Raw genomic sequence first — 24,455 nt, 5'->3', positions numbered from 1 at the left:
ATTCTTCTTTTAGGTAGGCTAAAGTCTACTGTCAGCTATTGTGAACAATATTCATGATATTTTCATAGCTGATTATTGGTGTGGGTGAAAATTGAATGGACATGGCCAGCCTTATTTTTATGAGAGCTCTAATAACAAAAATGTCTTGTTCAATTGCTCAGTTCCAGGTCCATTTCCAGCACAAACACTGGACTGCTGTGATAAGGATGGTTGTGAGATAAGTAATAAGTGGTATGAGCAGATCCCATTACATCTCCCGGTTCTGTGTCAGTCCAAGTTGGACCCCTTTATATTGATAACCCAACACGTTCAGCTTGATTTATTGGTCTGTTTTTATAGTGTATTATGATCCGATATCTGGAAGACATAGCACATCCGACAGAATGCTATTATTTACAGTCGACATGCTGCAGTCTGCCATTGTTTGGATACTGGATCATAAGGAAGAGTTATAACTTCATAATGAATATGTCTGTACTATGTATGTTTTCCACAGTTTTTTTATGTATGGCATTATGATTTAGGAAGCCCTAAAAAAAGCTGCTATATAAAGCTATCTGACATGCTGTGCATGATAAGTGATGAGCAAGACTGGATCTGTCGGCTTCCCATCCATGGGTTAAAACTAAACGTATATTAATATGCAAAACAATAGCACAAGTAATAAGATGCTAGCGATACAGAAATGTACTGATTATTTTATGCAATAGCAAAACCGTTCACCGCTGTCCCAATAGCTCAACATTTCTGAATCGTTGTCGAGTAGCTGACGTGAACATGCATTGTAATGCATCTGAGATTATAAAGGCTGCGGCGAAAATGTAAAAATAAAGATTTCATCACTAGTTCGATTTTAGTCTACACAAAAACAATCCATAAAAATATTTCTACTTGGAGAAGATAAACCCGCAGAGCGTCTGCCTGATAGGACTGCGCACTTCCTTAGGAATACAAGTCTGCATTTGTCTGATTTAAGATGACAGCTATTATTATACAATAAGTCTGTATGCAAACACTGCAGGCAGAATCCTTTTAATGTATGGGAACTCTAGAGAGGTGAGCAAAAGCTCTGGAGACACAATGTTCCCATATAACAAGGTACAGAAATGCACAAAAAAATGGATTTCTTTTATAATGTCGTCTCATAATAATCCTAATGTCTATTTTAAACCTACCCTATCTGCATATTTCCTTATGTTTTGGTGCTTGTGTTTCCCCGGAGGATACACTTCTAGGAACTAGTCTACTCTACGGCTTTCCTGGTACTTCTGAGATAGTTATAAGACCATCATTTCCTTCAGTAGGGGATGTTATCACATTTATCTACTACACACTAAACACACTTTTATATACACCTACAAGCAAATACACAGAATTCATGTGCACATAGAAATAGCCTGGGATCTATGACTGGACCAATGGTCATCTCTTGCCTACATCTTGTGAGCTCTCACGAGCAGGGTTCTCACTTCTATTGTTTGATATGTTCATATTGTCACATTGTAATGTCTAATACTGAAATACTGTCTGCTCATGTATCCTCTGATGTAAGTCCTGCCGAATATGTTGGTGCTATATAAATAAAATTATTATTATTATTATTATTATTATTATTATTATTACTACTTTATTATATAGTATATTGATGCAATGTCTTTTGTCCTATCATAGTCTATAGCCACTGTATATTTAGTTAGTAGTGAATGTGTGATAGATTAGAATTTTGGCCATTGAGGAGTAGTCACCTCTTTATACCGTCTTCCTGACTTAAAGGGTTACACTAATGTCATATGTACATACTTTTAAACAGCGCCCCCAACAAGAAGGAATGAAGAATTAGTTTTTTACTTACCTTCTCACCAACACCGCCAAGAGAGCCAATAGACCCAGGTGGACCTTGTGGACCCTACAGGAAGAGTAAAAGTCAAATATCTAGATAATAATAAATATGTTCATTCCTAGGAAGCTGCAATGCCAGATACTTACATCTGCTCCATTAGGACCTTGAGGACCTCTAGGGCCAGGGGGACCAGGTGGACCCTGTATGAAAGAGTCACAGCATTAAATTAATATATGACACAGACAATAGACATGTCACTCACAGAGGAAAGGCGACGTGACATATTGTACATATTTAGTTTACATAATGTCACCTTACCATTGGACCAACATCACCATTTTCTCCTTTTTCACCTGGAGGTCCAGGAAGACCCTGAAATAAAAAGATTCACATCGTTATTCAATTAGAATTACCACACCAAATTCCTCACCATTTTCCTCCATGTGAATGCACCCTTAGGTTGCTCAGTCCTCTGAACCATGCCTAAGCCTTACTGAATCTGCTGCATCTAGTTCTATGAGGGCTTCTGTTATATTAGCACTTATAGACCAAAGCTTGTTTTTAGATGACACTTCTGATGCTGATCCTGATTCTGTTCAGCAGCCGCCTATCTCAGCACCTTTCCAGTGGGTGGCACAGTGGGCCCATACATCTGCTCCATATTATAGTCATATGTTAGAGGAAACAGAGAGGTAGTAATAATACAAGTCATGGGTGAAGGGTGAAGACCATTGTGCAAGGGCCTCCTGACTGACCCTTGACAGCAGATTTTTTTCTTGGGGGGGTGATAGAGAGATAGGGCAGTTTGTTTCCAACATGTCTAAAGCTTTTGTTATCAGAGAATGTCATCCATCACTGTAGGTGTGGCAGTGATCTATTCCACTCACCCTATTCAACAAATGCACATTCAAGCAAGGAGAGCATGCATGTGCATGCAGAAGCCAACAGCTAACTAAGGGTAAGTTCACATGGGGTTTTTCAGTCTGCAACCGGAGGCGGAGGACCATAAACTGGGTAGCCACGACTGATGCACCAGCATCCAGCGACGCACTCCGCTCCGGATTAAGTCCAATGATGGGCCTAGTCCGGAGTAGGGTGTATCTTCAGGCCGAATCGCGAGGTGAAACGGCCTGAAGAATGAGCATTTCGCTTCTTTTTCCAGGAGCCGGTTTGTTCCGGAAAAAAGACCTGAGCGGCTCCCATTAATTTCAACAGGAGCTGACTTTTTGGCCAGGATTTTGAGGCGGATACAGAGTTCTTTGGTGAGGATTTTGGAGAGGAAGCAATCTGCTTCAGGAATTAGGAAATGTGTTTTTGAAGCGTTTTTTTACATGCAGCGTTTTTTTGAGGCGTTTTTAGTTTAGTTTTTTTTTTTTCCTCAAGCACAGTGTATGGACCTTGAAAAAAACGCAGGCGTTTTTTTCCGCCTTTTTCTGCAGTGTTTGTGACACATGGGGCCCCCAGAGTAAAACATTATATATGTATATCTCGGAGGACACTACATACAGGATCCTAAAGTGATAATGATCAGAAGTGTTATAAGGAAAGCTATCCTATTCTATAAAGGCCATGAACATATAAAATATACAGTATAAAACTTCAAGAAGGATGACAAAACTGGAGACTTTATTATACAGGATCACAAAGGTTTCATGTAAACCTTTTGTATCAATTGGGTCTGAAGTGGCAAACTGCAGCGCTTCTACAACATTTAGCTATCAATCCTTCAGCCAGAGTTCCAGTAAGGGATACAAATGCCATGTTGGCCGCAGGATGTTGGCGTCTGTAAACGGATGATGAAGACTGTACACAGCAGTTGTAGCGCGAGCATGGTTAATAATTTATGTCCTGCTGGGCCAGACTGATGATATGTGAAGCTGCTACTGGCAATACGGAAAGGCACATCATTCATTTTCCCTCTGCAGCTACCGGCAAGATATTATATTTAAAAATGTAAATCTGCATTGTGCATAAAATGGAGTTTATCTTCATGATAGAGTCAAAATGACATTTGTAAGATGTGCTTAAGAATCTCACAAAATTAAAACTATCATTGCCTAATACATGATTCTCTGGCACAAACCCGTAAATTATCTGAAACTCGGAGTCATTTTCCGTAACTTTAGGGGATAGTGGATGGATCTAGCACTTAGAGATATATTAAAAGAATTCTAAAAACTCCAACAATGAATTTGTTTAGCACTTTAAGTAATATTTAGATTTTAAAATACAAGTCTGCCCTTAGACATCCCATAAATGCACGTGGACAGACTGGTGGAATACGATTTCCAAATTCTCCATGTTATAGAGATAGGAACAAATGAGTGGCTGCCAGATGTCTTTGTTGCTCCTTATTTCCAATGTAGAAATTTCAGGTGGACCTGGGTTGGTAGTGCCCACAGACAGAAGAGGATTATCGGAGGGATAACTGCTCAGTTATCTCCACACCTTGGGGTAGGTTTGGCATTTTTTTGCTACTTTCCCAAAAAAATAATCACATAATAAATCAAAGGAAAACCCCATTAGGCTGAAGCCCCATAGCAAAAAAGCGCTGCGGGAAAAGTTGCTGGAGCAACTCACTGCGATACTTCCATCAGCGCTTTCAACAGAAAGTTTGAAGAGGTTTTTTCTGTGGAATTTCTTCTTCAAATAAATCTATAGGGAAACAGCCAGGGTTTCCGTAGATATAATTTACATACTACGATTTCAAAAACTATGACGGTTTTTGGAATTGCTGCGTGTTTGCACCCCGTACTTTACCGTAAAGTGGGCATGGGATTTGATAGACTCCCATTCACTTTGCTGTGGCTGTAAAACGCCTTGTAGGGTCACAGCCTTAAGGCTGCGGCACATTACTGTTGTGTGACTGTCTTGAAATATTTAGGACTTTTCTATCCACCCGCGGACTCCATTATAGTCTATGGGTTTGTGGGTTTCCGTGGGTAACTGCTTTATAAATGGATAGGGTTTCCATTTTTTGGGGCCCCAAGTGAACCAGAAGAAAGGAAACCGGAACGCTAGCGTGAATCTAGCGTAAGATAATGGCACATTGTATAAATTAAGCTGCTCATACTTGTATAGCTTTTGATCAAATCCTTGGTGGAGAATGCATGTGATCTAAAAGAAAAGAGGGAACTATTTCCAGACACCATGTAAATCCCCTTGTCATTGCATTGATTTGCTGGCACTCCCTTTGGCACCATATCTCCATCAGCCCTTCCCTACCTATGCTCAGGTATACACTGTGTATACTCGGATCACTACGACTATTTTTGCCTTTTAACATTTACACGATATCCCGAGCAGCGAGCGGCATAAATATCTGTATATACGGAAACTCATATTTATTTATACTGCTCAGACAGCATTGCAGAAATGTATTCCGAGCTTCATACTGATCATCTTAGAGAGTACATCTCTGCACAGTACACCTCTGTGATAAATGAGCCGCTGATAAGCAAGGTATCGTCTGTGTATTCCTTCTCCTGGATTTGTAACATCAGTAAGTCTCCGCTTGGAGCACAGTGGCACATGAATAATCCCTGCCAGCTGGCATCGTACTGATTACTGAGCTGATGGCCCATTTATTCAGCCTGCCAGGACTGCTGACTGAGGCTCAGCCAGACTGATACCCACAGATCCGGACTCTGCCATCTCCTCATGCACACATTTCATCTGCTAAGGGCATGGGGCACCTCCTGTGTCCCTGTAATATCTTCATCAAGTGCCAGAAATGCCAGCACACATTCACTGCTAATGAATATATACATAAACATACACGCCGCTCTCTGTTTGCTGAGCAGATTGTCTGGATACTAGGGGGGCATAGCATTTATTCCAGTAGAGGGGACATCCTCGGTATACTGCGGCACTAGATTACAGCAAATAGGATGGGGGACATTTACAAAACCCAGGCTCTGTCTTCACAAAATAATTCATGTCACTGAATTAGATATTTACACGTTTCACCCGGGTTCAATAATTTAGTAGCAATGCAAAATGTTACCGGCCTATATTTTTCTCTTATAAAATGTTATTTTTTATCTCTGTTTTTTATGTTTCTTGCCTACAATGTTCAGAAAGAAAGCAATATCAAATATGCCAAAGAAGATATTTCTTCTAAAGTGGCATATTATTGCATTGCGAATTAAAGGGGCCATCCGGAAGATATAAATGATAAAGTAATAAAATACATACACACCTCACTCATCTCTGACACTTGGTCCATCTGATCACTGCAGCCAATCATTGCAGATAGTAGTTGAGTGCAGTGGTCACATGTCCATGTCATTGCTGGAGCATGAGGTATAGAGACCGGCAGGGATAGTGAAGCTGCGTAATAAGAGTGGTGACTATATCCTTTATTATCATCTTATAACAGGCGCAGATGTTTTCCAATACATGTTTTTGGATTTAATATCCTCCTTTAAGGGTTATGACTGAAATATTTCAGGGCAGTGGATATGGTAAAGGATTTAAGGGCTCCAGGGAATAACTATGTGAATACAAGAATCGTGATGATATTGTGTTTAAAAGGTAAAATATCTGTAATTCCTACTCACTTGAAGACCAATAGGACCAGGGGGACCTGGGAATCCACGAGCACCTTCATCTCCCTTTTGCCCAAACATTCCCTGTTGTCCTCTTGGGCCGGGTTCGCCATCAGATCCCTGTAATATAAAAGTGTTAATATAAGCTTACCGTACAGAAGAAGTAATGGCCACTACTAGGTCTACAGTAATCACAGACAGATCACAGGGCCACTGTTATAGGGACACTTATGCACTTGTATTATCTGAAGTGATAGAGCAATTCCAAAAACCATGTCTATATCCAGTCCTTCAGTCTATCAGGACATAGTAGATTTGACCCTTATTATTCATTCATTCATCCTGAATCTGACCGCCTATAATAGCTGCATTGTAATCAACTACTATATTTCTGAGTATATATACAGATTCCATGTTATACCTGTAATATAATATCCAACAAACCAGAATGTACTGGAATGTAGATACTTATCATTATTTATTTTATTCTTGTCTGAGCTGTTATGGGGAGATTTTATGTCGAGCGGTGTTTTCAATGCCATGCTTCATATCACCTACGATGGAAGAGGGTGCACATGCCTCCTCATAAATCAGGTGCACCTACTACAGGGTGCGCCTGCGCTGAAATGTACACCCGCTCATAACCAATGGGACTTCACACTTCATTTATGCCAGTAAACTGCCACCCCTCGCAATTCTCCCTTTCTAGACAGTGGCGAGGACAGCACAGAATATTACTAATTCTCTGCACATAACACCAACCTGTGCAAAGATTGCAACTTGTCATGCCATGTACATCAGAAAACTGTCATACAACGCTTGATAAACCTGCCCCTATATGTACAATCAGTTCTCCAAGCCCAAGTCTATAACTATGACAATGGGGCATCCGCTTTGTCTAGATAAGAGAAGGTTTCTGCATCAGAAATGGATTTCTTTACAATAAAAGCAGTGACTATAAAACTCTGCACCACCGGAGGTCGTGATTGTGAATTGTTTATGAAAGTTTACAAAGATTCTTGATAACTTTTATGAAATACATTATACTATGGCTATTAGACTGCTGGGGATGAGGAGTTGATCCAAGGATTTAGTTGCAAACTACTTTTTGAGGGCCAACATTGCAGTTTAAGGCTAAAATCACATGTAATAAATTTGGTGTGGAAATCTGCAGTGGTAAATCCATAACGGATCATATGGATTGTACTGATTTCCCTTGTGTAGAAATTCTCTTGGTTTTCCTGTGGTGATGTTCCCAAGTCCCCCACTGATCGTATACTGCTGACATATTGACCCAGATGACTGCTGTGGCCTGTGGCTAGCTGCGGCAGTCATGTGTCTACATGTTACCCCATTGCTGGAGAAGGCCAGGAAGACAAAACACAGTGGTAGACCATGGGAACATCACCACGGAAGCGCCAAGGTAGGTTAGTATTTTCCATTTTCTGTTCTTATGTAAAACACAGTTTTGTACGTGTGTTCTTTTCATTTAGATACAGCAGTGAAATCTGGAACTATTTGGTTTTGTTGCACATTTTGTCTTCCCCATTGGACTCAATAGAGAAAAGCTACAACAAATCCACAATCCAGTCTGCAGCAGGAATGGACATGCTGCAAATTTAAAACTTTGCACCTTAGGTAAATTTTCACATGCAAAATTTTAGGGTAAGTTCACACCAGGCTGTTTGGACCGGAACCTGAGGCAGAGGCCGTATCAGGTACCGGTTCAAAAGCCGGGTAGCCATGACTGAAAGCTGGTGTACTGCATCGGCATCCAGCCGAGCACTCCGCTCCGGATTAGGCCCAATCAATGGGCCTAGTCCAGAGGAGGGAGTGTCTTCAGGACGAATCGTGAGGCGACTCAAGCCTGAAGAATGAACACCTTGCATCTTTTTCCTGGAGCCGGAAGAAATGGCTCCCGCAAAAAACTCCTGAGCGGCTCCCATTTATTTTAATGGGAGCCGTCTTTTTGGTCAGGATTTTGAGGCAGATACGGACTCAAAATCCTGACCAAAAAAACTATGTGTGAACTTACCCTGAATGTGTTAATGAGTTTTACAAGAATTGTAGCCCTTCAGTTGCTATTTATGACTTTTTTTTCAGCCTTCTTATTTTACAAAAAAAAATTCTCACACTTTTAGTCCAGCATACCCAGAGTTATGAGGATATAGGTTGAGCAACCTATATAGTGAAATCTTCTGAAGGTGCCGACTTCCAGCATCCTACAATACTCAATCACCCATTCTCATTCACACTCTGATTAATAACATTCACGTCTTACATGTATTTCATGAGATTTCTGTCCAAGGATACAATACATAACAGACCAGAAAGAAATAAACCGGTAATGCACCAGATTTCATAAATCTTCAGCTCTGTCACATTGTAATTTTTTGCTCATATTCTGAAATGTCATTTTTAAATTACTTACAGCTGGACCTGGAGCTCCAACTGGGCCTTGCAAACCGGCAGGTCCGGGAGGGCCCTAGAAACAGGGAAAGAAAAAAGAAACGTTGCTGGAACCATTTAATTTACACCTTAAAGTGGTCAGTAAATCATGATATTACCCAGAGGGCTCTATATCTGCATCATCAGCGGCACAGAATAACAATTTACTGCAATCACATGAAAGTATAGGCTTATGAGCAGTAACCATTTAGCTGCAACAAAATGAAAATTTCGCTACAATTTCTCAATCAAATGTTCCTTGTGTTTAGGATGGAAGTTTTCAAGAGCCATAAAAAGTTGGAGAAGAGAAGGCTTGCTGCCCCTTTAATATTTCTTCTTAGGTTTCTTGCACAGAGGCAAATTTGTCCCAGAAAATCTTGACTATATAATGTGTACAATTCCTGGACTGTAGAGTGCCAGACTCCCTGCATCATGGTGATCTATGACATTAGGAGTTCCTGCCTCCATGGAGCTCTTTGTAAAGTGTGGGACACCCTAGGTGATGCTTGGAGTTTGGGTTTCTGGACTTTGGGCTACGAAATCTGGTTGATCTTCCAACCTGCATTCCCCTTTGTGCAAAGAGTCTTAGGGTCTGAAAAGCATAACACTTGCGCTGGGGTGTAACCTCAGGAGGTGCAGACGGCTCAGTCTCTCTGGGGCCCAGGAGCCTTATGGGGCCCATTAACACTGGTATCAGTATTGAGATTTCAGCTTCCATCTGGCCCATAAGCCAAGGAGACCCACAGATTACCCTAACCACACTAAGGTTCATTAAACTCCTTAGCACCCGTAACCGTGACTATCAAAAATTCGCTGTCGAGATGAGGTAGGGGGTAGGGGGTGCCCACAAGACTTTAGTTACTGCACATGCGACAAAAAAACATACTTGTGTCATCTCCACTATACGAATGTTTAAGTTTATTTATGCAAAAGACTTGCAACATTTTGTAACTTTTCACCACTCCTTCCACTTTTGAGATATGGATGAGAAAGTGGTATTGGTTAGCCTCTTTAACTGTCTGTATACCAAATATCTCAAATGCAGCTTTTTAAAAAGTCACAAAAAATTTGCAATCTTACTCAAGTAGGAGGTGGTGCATAAAGTGGAGTGACATCCCAGGACAGAAGTCTAACACTAGGTTCACACTAGCGTTCATCTCTCCATCGTTTGGGTCCGCATGGGGACCTGAAAGGAGGAGAGCCCATCTGCTAAAAAAATCAGTTCCCCGCAGACCCTGGGACTTTTCTCTCCGCTGATTTTAGACAGAATCTGCATACTACAGAGACTCCAATGCAAATGTGAACCTAGCCTTAGTGCTATATATGCACCAAACTGATCAAACAACCTGCAATATTTGATACTTTGGTACAAATTAAGACAACGTAAGGCCTTAGCCTAAAGACTTCTCTCACAATAAATTTCCCAAATAAGTTTTCAATGTTAAACTTCTGGGGCCACGAAGGTGCAGAAACTAAACACAGCATAATGAAGCTAAAGAGCCAGAGAGTAATTGACGGTCTTTCTGTATTAATTTTCAGTTTTCATTCCAATAGACCATCAACCGAAGAAGATTTACAGACTTACCTGCTCGCCTTTATCTCCCTTGCCTCCCTTTTGACCAGGCTCTCCTATTTCACCCTATAAAAAAGAAAGAGAAGTGAATTATTCAAGGGATTCCCAGCAGCTTGTGTGAATGTGACATTACTGGGCCGGAGCTGGCATTGTGTGTATTGATTACTCTTCATATTCTGACAGCTTAATCCTAGCATTGATTAGCATGGAACTTGCTGGGATTTGCTGCAAACTCTCCCAGAGGCTTAAATAGATGATCACTGAGTGGGAGATGGGAGACAGTAAGAAGGGCAGGAGGTGATTACTAATAAGATCATAGGAGCCGACTTCAGTGGCTTACAAGATGATAGGCAAATACAGAAGGAAATAGTGCCCCTGCTACATAACAACATGTACGGTTTAGGAGCCATAGTGATTCACTGCATGGGTTACAATGTTCGACTATGAGCTAAACCTTTTACATGTTATTAGTAAAAAATAAAAAAAAAATCCAGAAAATCTGATAATTGAGCACAATATCAGAATATTTGATATTCTGGAATGTCAGGTTCTATTAATTGTGTTGCACAACATATTTCTGAATTGTTTCGTAACTAACAGTTTATGGATACAAATAAGATGGTTTAGGATGGTGAGTTTCAGATGGCTCCTAGCTGCATGCTTGTCTACAGTATAGCAGGGGTATTTATGATTTTATCTTTAGTCACTAGCCTACCATAGACAGTAGTGAATAACCCAAGGTGTGCCAACAAAAATTGCAACCACATAGTTACATTCTGAATATTCAACCACAAATAACAGCTTATTACTATGTTGTTCTTAATTCGGTTGTCTCAGAATACCAATATATCACCTATCCTATGGCTATAAATTTCTGATTTTGGGGCCCAACAACGTATCACAAAACTAGGGATCCTAAACCCCCTATTTGAATGGAGTTATATTTCCGCATGCAACCTACATCTCCATTCAGTCTCAATGGGACTGACATAAGTAGTCAAATACACCACTCATTTACACGCATCAATGTGGATCCAATAGATTTTTATTGGGACCTTTGTTCTTGTCATCAAAGGGGATCCAGCGGGGTGAGCCCCTTAATTCAGACACTTAGCAACTATACTGGGACAGGGCTAACCCCTTTAAGCAGAGGTGTAAATTGATGGGGTGCAAAGGGTGCAATCACAATGGGACCAGGAGCCTTAGGGGGGCCCATAAGCACTGGCATCAGTATTGAGATTGCAGCTTCCATCTGGCCCATAAGCCAAGGAGACCCACAGATTACCCCTAACCACACTAAGGTGGATTAAACTCCTTAGCATCCGTAACCATCACCATCAAAAAGTCACTGTAGGGTTGAGGCAGGAGGCCCCAGACAAAAGATTACACCGGGGCCTACAAGACTTTACTTACGCCACTGCCTTGAAGTGTAGTTATGTAGAGCCTGACTACATACTATTCTATCAGCTATACATACTATGCTATATACTATCAGCTTGCTGTGGGAAAGTATTGGGAACACAGAGTACACAAATGTAAGTCTCTATTGACAACCCCATGCCCTTAACTTTTAAATAGTTTGCCATTGGGATAGTATCTGCATGTAATACTATTATTTTCTATTAGATAGACTGGTATGCTTTTCAAATTATTCTTCATTATGTAATACAGGTTTTCATATCCATTCAATTTCATTAATATGAGACATTATTTCATGCTTAATTGTAATAATGTGTAATTATCACTCATTTATCTTACATCAGTTTTATAATTTCACAACAATTATCTTCATTATAGAAGAATACAGCTAAAGAAATACATTGTAGAAGATGTAACACTGTATATCTAATGGTGTCACTCTTGTTGCTTGCTTCACCCATACTGTTTTTGTTGACTAAGCTTCAACACAATGATTTCAGAAATTACTTTAAAATGAGAAGCTACTGCGCCTGGGCGGGAAGACCCAACGCGGGCAAAGTTATTTCTCTTGATTTCCGAGCCTGAGTACAGTGCAGGTGCATTTCATAAATAGGACAACAAACGGTGAAGAGGATCCACGCTCAGAGGTCGTGCATATGCAACAGGAGTCAATGGTGTAGATTAGGATGGCTTTAATAAAGTGTAAATAGTACAGCACAATGCGTTTCGGGCTATAAAAAGACCCTTTCTTAAGTGCAAAATCACAAAAACACATCGGTCCAGATGCGTCACCAGATATCTACACCATTGACTTCTGTTGCATCTGCACGACCTCTCAGCGCGGATCCTCTTCCCTGTTTGTTGTCCTGAATTGCCTCTCGGTTTTCCGGTGTACGTTGAACCGCTGCCACTCTCACCAGGACTACATTTTATACATTTGTGATCTAGGGTGTTGTGATCCATTCCCCCTCATTAATTATATATATATATATATATATATATATATATATATATATATATATATATATATCCTTGGTCAAATGTATCAGTCCATGAAGCAATTAGAATATCAAGTCCGGCAACTGTTGACAATTGCCGCCCAGCTGCTTGGGTAGATTGTGAAGATCTTATAAAGCTGCTTTCCTTATAGGGACCTTCTGGAACTGTCAATATTAGACTGGAAGAGTCAGGCATCCGTAAAACACACAGATCAGCTTTTTGAAGTTTTAGCGGTGCTTGCATTTGCTCCCCTTTATCTTCTGAGCCCAGTGACATCATGTCCATTGTTTACATGGCCATGTACCTTCCAAATGAATGAGGGTGAGATGCCATGCCAAGTAGTCACTATACAATGTGTCATGGTGTGTTTGGTAAGCAGTGAAGAGGATACGGCAATGAATATTGTAATACAGGAAAACCACAAATATAATTTATTATCAATTCTACAGGACAGGTGATAGTTGCAAGATTACTGAGGATCCAACTGCTGGAACAATCATGAGAAAAGGATATCCATGTACCCATTCAAATGACACAACAGCCACTCATGTGCTCTGTCTCTCCATTCATTGGCTATCTTCATCAGTCTCATAGGCTTCAAGAAGAGAAGTAGGACACGTATGCTACTATCACAGGGGCATGGGACCCAATTCTATTCACTGTTGGGTTTCTAGCAGTCAGTTAGATCCTTAGTGACCATACCTTGTGTTTGTTACATGCAATACAATAAATACAATAAACACAATACAGTGTTTAGTAACATCAGTGGATTCCTATAAAATTATCTTATTTGCAGTCTAAGGTTGTTACCTTGTCACCATCTTCACCAGCTGGTCCTTGAGGGCCGGCAGGTCCTGGAAGGCCTACAGGTCCTTGTACTCCATCTCGGCCAGCAGGTCCCTGAGGTCCCTTCTCTCCCTATCATAGGATAACAGTAAAAAACAAAAGTTTTCAACAAATTGACTATAAAACAGAATTTTTGAATCTCTATCGTCACTTGTTCATAAATATTCATACTGCTTAATATTTCTCAACAATTCTTGCCCATAGTATAACTGTCAACCTAAGAGTTAACATACAGTACCCCCATATTGTGTATAGTAAATTTGAGTAACTATTTGAGATACACCCAAGAACAATGTCTTCTCTAAATTTCTTCTACAAATTTCTTGTATTTGATAATGGGCATTGGTTTTATAGAAACCACAATGAGCCTCGCAGACTAGAAGACACATTGACACATTATTTCGGTTTATTTTGTTCAGTATGACTGGTAAATGGTAATATTTTCTATGTATAAAGCGTTTTAGACAATACTCAATGCAATGTAATACATTAGTGGCTGAAAGGATGTTTCATTTTCTTGTCAACAGGAAACATCCATCATTATGATAAATCAAAATAGTAATCCTAATAATCTGTGTATCATCAGTTTTCCCTGAAATTCTCTCCTTATATGTGATATGATGCATACTAGAGAGAAGAAGCTGTGAAGATTGAATGAACGTGTCAGCACAGCACTGTATACAATGAATAAAAGCAGACAGATAGAGCAGAGGTCAGTGTTAAGTTAAGGCAGAGGATTGCAGATTTGTTCAATCAATAATGGTTACAATAAAGACCCATATACATGTTGTGTTGTTACATTCTTAGAGCACATGGACTACTAGGTGTCAAAGCCTTTTAACACTGTGTGTCTCCAATTTTATCCAGACCCCCCGAAAGGTTATTCAATCCACGACGGAAACAAAATCATGGTATTCTTTCCTACAAACTAAGTATGTGGCATCCCATGAATGTATCCAAGGCAAATATTTTCCCTATAGAAACATTGGGGGAAATTTATCAACTGATCGATGCCTTTTTTTCTTGGATAGATGAGTGATAACTTGCCATATGTTTGCCGCCAGACCCTTTCTTGCACTAAAGTTGAGTCATTCTGCCTCTCGCTCGCCACTTTCCACAAATGGGCCATATTTATTCTAACTAATGTCAGTGGCATATTATATTTATATAAAAAATTTATACCAGTTCCTGACTGGCATACTATTCTAGCTTCTTGCACCAGCCGGGGGCTTTTACTAAGACAGGCATACAAAACGCCAGTCTTATGAAATCTGAGATACCATAGTCCCCATGTGGCAATGTAAAAGATCAAGAATAGTGATGAGTGAGTAGTATTCGATAGAATACCTCACCGGCATAGGAATGTGTGTAATCGGCCAAACACCAAATATTTGAAGCGTTTAACCCCTTGGTGTTCGGCCGATTACACGCATTCCTATGCTGGTGAGGTATTTGATCGAATACTTCTCGCTCATCACTAATCAAGACTGTACAAAATTACCATATTCATAGACCGAAGTTTATGTCTTGTGCAATATGTTCCGTTCCCTTTATCGTCTAATCTGTTGGTCCCCAATGGATCTCACAATCTAAATTTCCTCTCTCTCACATAAATACACACTAGGGACCATTTCATATTAGATGCTAAACTTAATTTTCTGAAATCTTGCAACTTTCTTCTAAGTCTCAGCATAGGATCCTATCGTTCTTGGACTTCCAGGAATGATATTTACTCTAACAAATTGTGTGTCACTTTCTTCTACCCTTTGGAATAATAATAAAGTTAACGTTTTTGCCTAGAGGCTTCTTAAAGTCTTTCCAGAATTGTTTGGATTATAGAACCTAATAACTGCAAGACTCCACAATCTATGGCACAAAAGAAAAGGTTGCCTAGAGAAGGGACTTACACAACATCAGTCGGAAGGACATATCTGTGCTAAGTAAATTGGCTTCTGAGTTTTCCAGCATATCTTAAAAGTCTCAATCATGTGGGAGAATTAATTGCTCTGTTATCTAGACATAAACATTGCCTGGGAATAAATAGCTGTTTTGTTAAGTCTTCCTTTAGTCCGTGTTTAGAAATACCTCTAACGCTCTGTGTATGTGAATACTTTCTTTAGGATCTACAATATGTCTTCCTCACTTTTAAATTAAGAATCATATTAAAACGTATTATAAGATTATTCTATATTTAATATGACATTTAATGTACATGGACTTAGTCATGTGCATGGGTTTAATGTCGCAAATGATATTCACATAAAGTATGGTACTTACAGGAGCTCCTTTTTCCCCTGCAGGTCCTGGTGGACCCTGAGGACCAGGTCTTCCTGGAAGACCAATAGGTCCAGCAGTACCGGCTGCTCCTCTTTCTCCAGCTGAACCCTAAAAATATAAAAATAAATAGATATATACATGAGTAACCATGATATAGAGAAATGTTAACAACCTGTAAAGTCACATGGAGATCAAAGGGTCACGACTTCTTATGTTTTACATTACGTAAGAAAAAAAAATCCACGACAAAATCTATCCATTTAGAAATTGTTATTTAATAGAGATGAGCGAGTAGTACTCGATCGAGTAGGTATTGGATCGAATACTACGGTATTCGAAATACTCGTACGTGCTCGAGTACCACTCGCTATTCGAATGTAAAAGTTTGATGCAGAACCAGCATTGATTGGCCGAATGCTATACAGTCGGCCAATCAACGCTGGTTCTTCTCCTACCTTTAGAAGTCTTCTCCATGCAGCTTCTCCGCGGCGTCTTCCGGTTCTTCATTCACTCTGCCAGGCATCGGGCCTGGGCAGAGCCGAATGCGCATGTCTGCTTGTAGTGCAGGCATGCGCAGTCGGCTCTGCCCAGGCCCGATGCCTGGCGGAGTGAATGAAGAGCCGGAAGATGCCTCGGAGACGCTGCAAGGAGAAGACTTCTCGGAGGATCCAGCCCGACCCTCACTCGTGGACTTGGTAAGTATAATTTGATCGAACGTTGCCTACCCCTGAAACGAGCATTTTCCCCCCATAATAGGGTTCGATATTCGATTTGAGTAGTCGAATATTGAGGGGCTACTCGAAACGAATATCGAACTTCGAACATTTTACTGTTCGCTCATCTCTATTATTTAACAGATTACAACAAACTGAAATGACCTGACTGGTTCTTTAGTGGTGTTTCAGTTTGTTAAGTTTTTCTACGCTACAAACCTAATAAACCTTATGTAAAGACAAGCAAATCTTGATAACTTTCCATCTCACTTGAATCTCCACTTCTTCTAGTCCTTGTGATTCCTGAACCAGTGATCCTAGTCTATCATCTCTACATGTCACCTACAAACTATTTTTTGTATGAAGACTAGAAGAATATAATTTGTTCATTTAGGATATGGAACCAACAAAGAATACTACTTACAAGTGGACCTGGTGGGCCCTGTGGACCTTCTCCGCCTTTCAAGCCTGCGGGACCCTAAAATAAAATAAGATTATAGAGAACAATAGTGAATCACATGACTTATCAAAATAATAAATGCCTTACACGTAGAGCATTTAAATTATGCGAAAACATGGTGACAGATGTTATATAATATATTATAATTTTACATAACTTTTCATTATAATCTGTTAACCTTTGACTAAATAGTAAAGGACTAATCATGTATTTATTAGAATGTACGTGTCTATAAAATGAATCTGATTTTCTATGGTTTTCCTTTTTGATATAGATATACATAGAAGTATGGAATGGATAAATAAGGAGTAGATTCTTATCATCAGATAGAGTCTTACAGGAGCTCCAGGAAGTCCTCTCTCTCCTGGGAATCCACGCAAACCTGGGGGACCATCTTTACCAGAAACTCCTTGAGGACCTGGGTCTCCCTATTTGGAAAAAAAATATGTTATTTATTGATATTAATTGTATATATTGCACTTATATAAATGGGGAATGGGAATATTTAATTTGATGAAGTTATCTATTCTTATAACTCAATATGACAACATGGCACTATGTGGAACTGCTGATACTTAAGGTATGTTTTGTATTGTCATTTTTAGGTGGAAAAATAGCATATAATTAAATTATAATGTCATATGTTTGTCTCATCCAGAGGTATGAAATAATCTGATAGGTTTGGTTTGTACAATCCTCTGATAAGTGACTATATAATATGAAAATCAATTATTTCTAAAGCGGCAATTGACATTTGAGGATGTGCACATACATGTCCATAGAAGCTGAAGATGTTACTCGTGGGACAAAATATCCAGCTTTGGAAAAAAACCTGACAGTAACACAATTTTTTTTTCAGCTAAAGCTGGCCATCCTGTGCAGCTCATTTTGGGAATTCTTGAGCCAAGAGGACACAACTATACCTAGTTGTCCTACTATTTCAACGTTTCTTAAAGAGTGTCTCACTAGTGAAACAAAGCTGGGAAGACACAAGTGATTATTTGACCATTCTGTATATTGAAAACATAACTGACCCCCTTTTTGCCTATTTTAATTATGTTTGTCATATAGACTGAAATTAACATATTCCCTTAAAACTTTATCACTATCCCTTAATGACAAACTTACCTTTGCACCCTCTTTACCAGCTGCTCCGGGTAAGCCTTGTTCTCCTGGTGGACCAGGAGGTCCAGGATGACCTCTCTCTCCAATAGGACCAGTCTCTCCAGTTGGACCCTAGATGTAATAGGTGTAATAGTAAAACAAGTATTGTTATAATGTGTGAGACAGATTGGAGCCAAGGTAAGGATAATGATATTCTAGTCTTCTCAATCCATTGTAGCCAACGGTAGCCTAACATATATGTAGTTTCTAAAATATAGTTCTCATTTATAGGGATTACAATGGAATTGGAGAGTCGTAAGGTTGTTTGGTAGTGTGAAATAGATAGTGGAGAGATTGTATTGATTTTATGTATACAAGAAATTACAATGTTGAAGCCAGAGCATTATATATTCTTACACAACTGAGAATGTATTTTCTATGGCTGACTTGTGTTTTCTTTAATGCTTTATAATCGTATGCCTAAATCCAACAATAGAATTGATCTAATATGGAATATGTTGCTGAATGTGGATAGTACATAGGTATATTGAGCACGAAGGAAGAGGCAGATGTTGACACCAAAAAGTTTGCAGTTTATGTGATACTGACCTGTGGACCTACAACACCTCCAGGACCTGGGGGACCAGTTTTGCCTTGGAAACCCTACAAAATGAACATTGTGTTTCAGAAACATTTACGATATAAGAGTTTCGACAGCTGAAAGACTATAGAAGAACTCTCTACACAAGATACCCCCATCTAGCATGAGAAGAGAGCCCACTTCCCAGGAAATGTCCATAGACCATAATGCCATAATGAGAACAGGGTGCTATCTATATTTTACAGATGTTATAAACTGAACTGACATCTGTTTCTTGTGTAAGCATATGTAATAGGAAATTAAGGAAGTTCCAATATGAATTTTGCTTTATATGTATCATCATTGACTTCGCCTTACACGTCTACTTACCAAGACTCCAACACAGTTAGAACAGGCACAAGCAAGCTGAAGCATCTAGCTCGTGCCAAGCTACATGATCTCTCTCAGCATGGTACATAATGCAGCTTCGTGTATGAGGTGGTTAAAAAATAAAAAGCATTTAATCCGCCTAGAAATAAGAGTTATTAAGGCAAGGGGGAAAACGCTATTAAATGCATGATAATCTGTGCTCGAGGAGGGCACAGCTACTTGTTAGGAAGCAATCAAATCCGGTATGTTAATAGAGGGCAGCATAATAAGAAACACATTGCAGAATCATTTATTTTACTGGCAATTCTAATAGATGCAATATCTCCAGCTAGGTAATGAAAAAGCAAAAGAAAGCAAATAATACTATAAGTATTGGTGATTATTATGTTATACTTTCTATATCACACCTTAAATGCTCCTTGTTCTAGTCTCGCTTTATTATGACTTTCTAGAGAGCAACCTTATTGGAAACAAAGGATCAGCCATGTTGAAATGCAACATGCCTCATCCCTCTTCACCAAGGTATCTGCCAGCAGGGGACGGGCAGGAGGTCAACTTATGACTGTGGAAGATACTGTTTGAAGTTTACTACTATGGGAATACATTGAGTTAAATAGTGCTGTATGTGTGATGCGATGCATCTGCCGCCTGTCAGCCAGTAACATGGCAGCTGCCTAGTTGAGTTACTACATTACTCCATGACAGTAATACTATAATCAAACTCTATAGAAGCCAATACGGAGTAGGAGTCGATGGGGAGAAGTAAGTTGCTCAAAGTGAATATTGCATAGAGTGTCTTTAGTCTTTCACGTGGCTGGTGTCCATAAGATTAAGTCATATAGTCTAAGGTTTTTAACTCATATATAGACATGTGTAATGTCTCAAGACCACTACACATTGCTCAAGTGGTTAAACATACATAAAATTACCAGAATATGTTGCTTGTTGATTGCTTTAGAGCATGGGGGGGGGGGGGGGCAATTAATTTTCCCATGGGGCCACATGAGAAACTGAAATAGTTTTAGAGGGCTATGTGTGATTAGCTCCACCCACTTCTAGATTGACCCTGCCTATTCTCATCTATTTTTCCATGTGCCTCCACACAGTATGATGCTCCTAGAGTCATCCTAACATTATAGGCCCCAAAATACTCCACAGTATTAAGTCCCTCTCCTCGTGCCCCAGTTTAAACTAGCAGATACTAGGGGGGCATTAAACTGGGGCAGCTGGAGGGGGACATTAAACTGGGAGCAACTAAAGGCAGATATGTTCCCCTTTAGCTACCCCCACTGTTTAATGTCCCCCCTCCAGCTGCCCCAGTTTACTGTCCCCCTCCATCTTCCCCCCAGTTTAATGTCCCCCTCCATCTTCCTCCAGTTTAATTACCCCTTCATCTGCCTTCAGTTTAACTGCCCCCTACATCTCCCCTCATTTCCCCCCTCTTGCTCACACATACTGTCTCTTCTCTCCTCCTTATTTTCCATCAGTCTCCGTTCCCAGCAGCTTTCTGTGTAACACAACCACACTGTCTTCTAGTATTCAGAATAGCTCCACACACACAAGTGTCTAATCATATCCTAGTAGGCTAAAGGACCTTTGATGATGTCATGACATCATTTAAAGGTCCTTTAGCCCACTAGAAATTAGCACCTACATTTATCCTACCATTTAGCCTATACCCTATGCGGGTTGGTCAGAGATAGTTAGAGGGCCGGATGTGGCCTGCGGGCCGTACAATGCTAAAAAGGCCTGCTTTAGACTATTTTAATTACATGTTTCTTTCTTTTTAAACTTTTTAAATACTATTACATCCATAGGCAACATCGCGTAGATATTGAATTTTATTTGTTAGTGTCACTATTCTGACACCTTTTAATGTGGATCACATCTACAGTTGTCAAACAGAATCATTTTGTCTTAGGTGAGATTATTGCTTGATATTCCATTGTTTAGCGGAGCTGTTTATCCTTGTATTAAGTTATTCTCTCTCACTTTGAGGGACATCAGCACTTGACATATCTGGTCGCCTGTGCATATCTAATACTGTAATTATATCCCCCATTCAGCTGATGGACATCAAATAATCACTGGGGAGAAAATTACTGGTTTAACCTCAGTGAGAGGCTAGTTACACTCAGGAAGGAATATTTATTAGCTTTGAAAGACACCCTGAATTTCAGCAGGCTGTAAAATTAAAGCCGCATCTCCAGCAGTGCAGCAAATATGTGTTAACAACTACTCAGATCTATAATCAGGTACATAGGGATATAATAACTATCATTAAAATTATTTAAAAAGCTGGAAAGAAACCAAACCTGAGTTACCATACATATGGTAATGAGTTATTTTCTTCTAGAAAATAAATTCTATATATAATAAAAGTAACTTCTGTGCCATATGGCACAGAAGATTCAGGACTGATTGAAACTAACCCATTGTCCCATTGCTATTTCCAAAGCAGGGTAGGCCCAGTTCACATCTGCGTTCGGGTCATTCCGTTCCCGTACCCACATGAAATATGCAGCGACAAAAGTCCTGCAAGCAGCACTTTTCTCTCCGCATTTTTAGTGTGGAAACCATGCAGATCCCAGTATAGTCTATGTGGTCTGTGGGTTTCCTTAGGTAACTGCTTTTTTTGCGGATAGGCTTACATTTGGGGGGTCCCCAAACGGAAACCCGAATGCAGATGTGAACTGGGCCTTATAGGTATAGTACGGTATTGCATTTTTTTGGCTACACTGTATTTATATTAAGCCAAGGCTTAAAGCGGACCTTTCCTGTCCACTAGCATGTGCTGTATTACATACCTTTGCAAAGCTAACACTGCTCCGAATTAAGCACACTGTCAGCTTTGCAGCAGTATAAAACATGGTGCATGTATTAGAACAAGAAAAGTCCTCTTCAAATCCTGATCATGCAGTCATGTGTTATGTTATACAATCTGAACCCGCTTCTACCTTCTGTGGGTTAGCAAGAAGTGGAAGCATAGGGATAAAGTAAGGGCCCCTTCATACGGCGTAAGCACTCGGTTCATTCCGAGCCGTACACGTGAGCGCTTCTAAACACTTCCCATTCACTTCAATGGGAGCGCTCGTAAAGCCGGCTTTACGCGCGCTCCCATTGAAGTGAATGGGAAGTGTTTAGAAGCGTTCGCGGGTATGGCTCGGAATGACCCGAGCGCTTACGCTGTGTGAAGGGGCCCTAACATGACTACAGAATCAAGGTTTGTTTGCAGCTTGTAACCGTTGAGACACCATAGGTTGCCATCAAAGGGGTTAAACCAGTGGACACCAATGAACATCATGAGTGACAGTGATTATTAAGAATCAATGATCACCAAAAATCACGAGTGACAGTTTTTATCTTCTTCTAATAAAATGGAGACTTAGAATTTGTACATTGGATCAAAGCTCATTCAAAGTTATCAAAGTCAAAGCAAGAAAACTTCCAATGATCACCACTTTCCAATGTAGGAAACCAACCGAACAAGTCTCCAAATAGGATCTATGTACTGTAAGTTGAGAAAGCATGTCTGAATTTTCAGGTATGGAGTTAGCCTTTAATGATTGTCCTTAAATAGAAACCATCATCCGTCCACAGGTGTAGATTTCATATACCATGTACATAAAATGATCCTGCATTTAAGTACAAGTATCTTAATGTATATCTTAATATGCAAATGTTTAGTATTTTGAACCCTCCTTTGTTTAGTTACAATGATTTACTGTATTTTTAGTACAGTGTTACACCTTAGACTGTTGTTATTGAACAAAATAGCTTAAAAATAGAATATCAAGGGTTGCGAAATCCGAATAAACAAAATCGTTTACATGTAATAGGCAAGTATGTTGTATAATGATGATGGTTTCTCTAAAGGATTGAAATGCTGGTGGAAAACATAAAGATTATGCATTTGAGTGAAGCTACTAGCGATGATCCATAGGTGCACCTGCAAGGGAATTATATGTTTAAAGCAGCACAGGCAACTGTTTGAGTAAGGGAAAGCAAATAGTTAGTGAAACCTAATTTCAATCGTCATGGTGAGGATTCTTGCAATTTGCCAAACGGTAAAAGCAACTTTAACGAAACCTTTGCGGAAGGTTTATTAGCTAAGGCATCTAGCATGGAGGTCTGGTAATATGGTGCTGAGCTAATGTCAGCATTACATAGCAACATTACATCTGAAACCTTTGGGGGGAGTGTACCAAAAATTTACCTTTTCCATCTATTCAATGGTCTACAGGATAAAAAATAACTCTCTGAGCATTGGGGATCCAAGCACTGAGACCCTCACCAATCATGAGATACACTATTTGAATGGTGTGGCAGTCATACATGTGCGCTCCTTTCATGTCCATAGAAGAGAAGAGAAGCTGAGTACAACACTCGCCTATCTCTGTCAGTCCCATAAAACTGAGTGAAACAGCAGCATGCAGGTCTATTTGCCACCCCATACAGACAGGGGAATCAGGAACCCCGCTCTTGTGATTGGTGGGGGTCCAACGTTCAGACCCTTATTCCCTATCCACAAGAGTTTAATTCATTGTACAAACCCTTTAATGAATATGTCATACAGTAAAATAGGTATTCCTACCATAAGGTATGCCATACCATAAATGTCTGACAGATGTGAGTGCCACAACTACAAGACATATATGGCATATAGCAAAACGCTTAGGGTGGGAATAACCTACTAGTCAATAGCAGTAGAATTATAGAATCAGCTTATTAGATAGTCCACAGAATACACAGAGTGTAGACATAGTAAACTAGTCTAAGTAGCTGAATACATAATTCTCTGATCATGTCCATGGATAGTTACAGCTGTTTGACAGCCAGACCTCTGCATTAAATGAGTTGCTACTTGCCATAAACAGGTCCAGCCAGGTACGAGAACACACATTCAGTGTAAGATGTGAAGTGTCTTCCCCTACCTGGCCACAAGTGTTTAGAGAAAGTAACGATCAGAGGGTAAACCGGTTGTGGAACAGCTGTCAAGAAAGAGAATAACTGGCGTACTTACAGTCTCACCACGTTGTCCAGGGTGGCCAGGCAGCCCATCTTTTCCAGGAGGACCCTTAAAAACATTAAATGTAGCCCTATTAGAATACCATTGACACATATTTACAAAAGTTCTTGTAACTTCAGTATCCTTAAATAATTCTTCATTATACCTTCCCCCCCGTCAAGGAAATGTTACTTATTTTATCTATACTGTAAATATTCAATTCCATACAATATATACTAGTTTGGGAG

The 24,455-nt window shown here is 39.8% G+C and overlaps 1 protein-coding gene across 6 annotated transcripts in view; it reads right to left on the bottom strand.

Annotated features, from left to right (window-relative positions):
• Nucleotides 1-24,455, bottom strand: part of COL11A1 (collagen type XI alpha 1 chain) — a 161,157-nt gene that overhangs the window by 18,565 nt on the left and 118,137 nt on the right. For all 6 annotated transcript variants that reach the window (XM_075286277.1, XM_075286279.1, XM_075286274.1 and 3 more), the window contains 13 exons: nt 24,223-24,276; nt 18,839-18,892; nt 18,254-18,361; nt 17,464-17,553; nt 17,090-17,143; nt 15,953-16,060; nt 13,640-13,747; nt 10,424-10,477; nt 8,822-8,875; nt 6,403-6,510; nt 2,159-2,212; nt 1,987-2,040; nt 1,853-1,906 (listed from right to left, as the gene is read on the bottom strand). In XM_075286277.1, the coding sequence (XP_075142378.1) occupies nt 1,853-1,906; nt 1,987-2,040; nt 2,159-2,212; nt 6,403-6,510; nt 8,822-8,875; nt 10,424-10,477; nt 13,640-13,747; nt 15,953-16,060; nt 17,090-17,143; nt 17,464-17,553; nt 18,254-18,361; nt 18,839-18,892; nt 24,223-24,276 (954 nt within the window). The remainder of the gene's footprint in view (nt 1-1,852; nt 1,907-1,986; nt 2,041-2,158; nt 2,213-6,402; nt 6,511-8,821; nt 8,876-10,423; nt 10,478-13,639; nt 13,748-15,952; nt 16,061-17,089; nt 17,144-17,463; nt 17,554-18,253; nt 18,362-18,838; nt 18,893-24,222; nt 24,277-24,455) is intronic.

This window comes from Leptodactylus fuscus, chromosome 9 (genome assembly GCF_031893055.1).
Source record: "Leptodactylus fuscus isolate aLepFus1 chromosome 9, aLepFus1.hap2, whole genome shotgun sequence".
In the NCBI taxonomy this organism is placed as follows: domain Eukaryota; kingdom Metazoa; phylum Chordata; class Amphibia; order Anura; family Leptodactylidae; genus Leptodactylus; species Leptodactylus fuscus.
The sequence above is the reverse complement of the archived record's forward strand: the minus strand, read 5'-3'. Positions and strand labels throughout refer to the sequence as shown.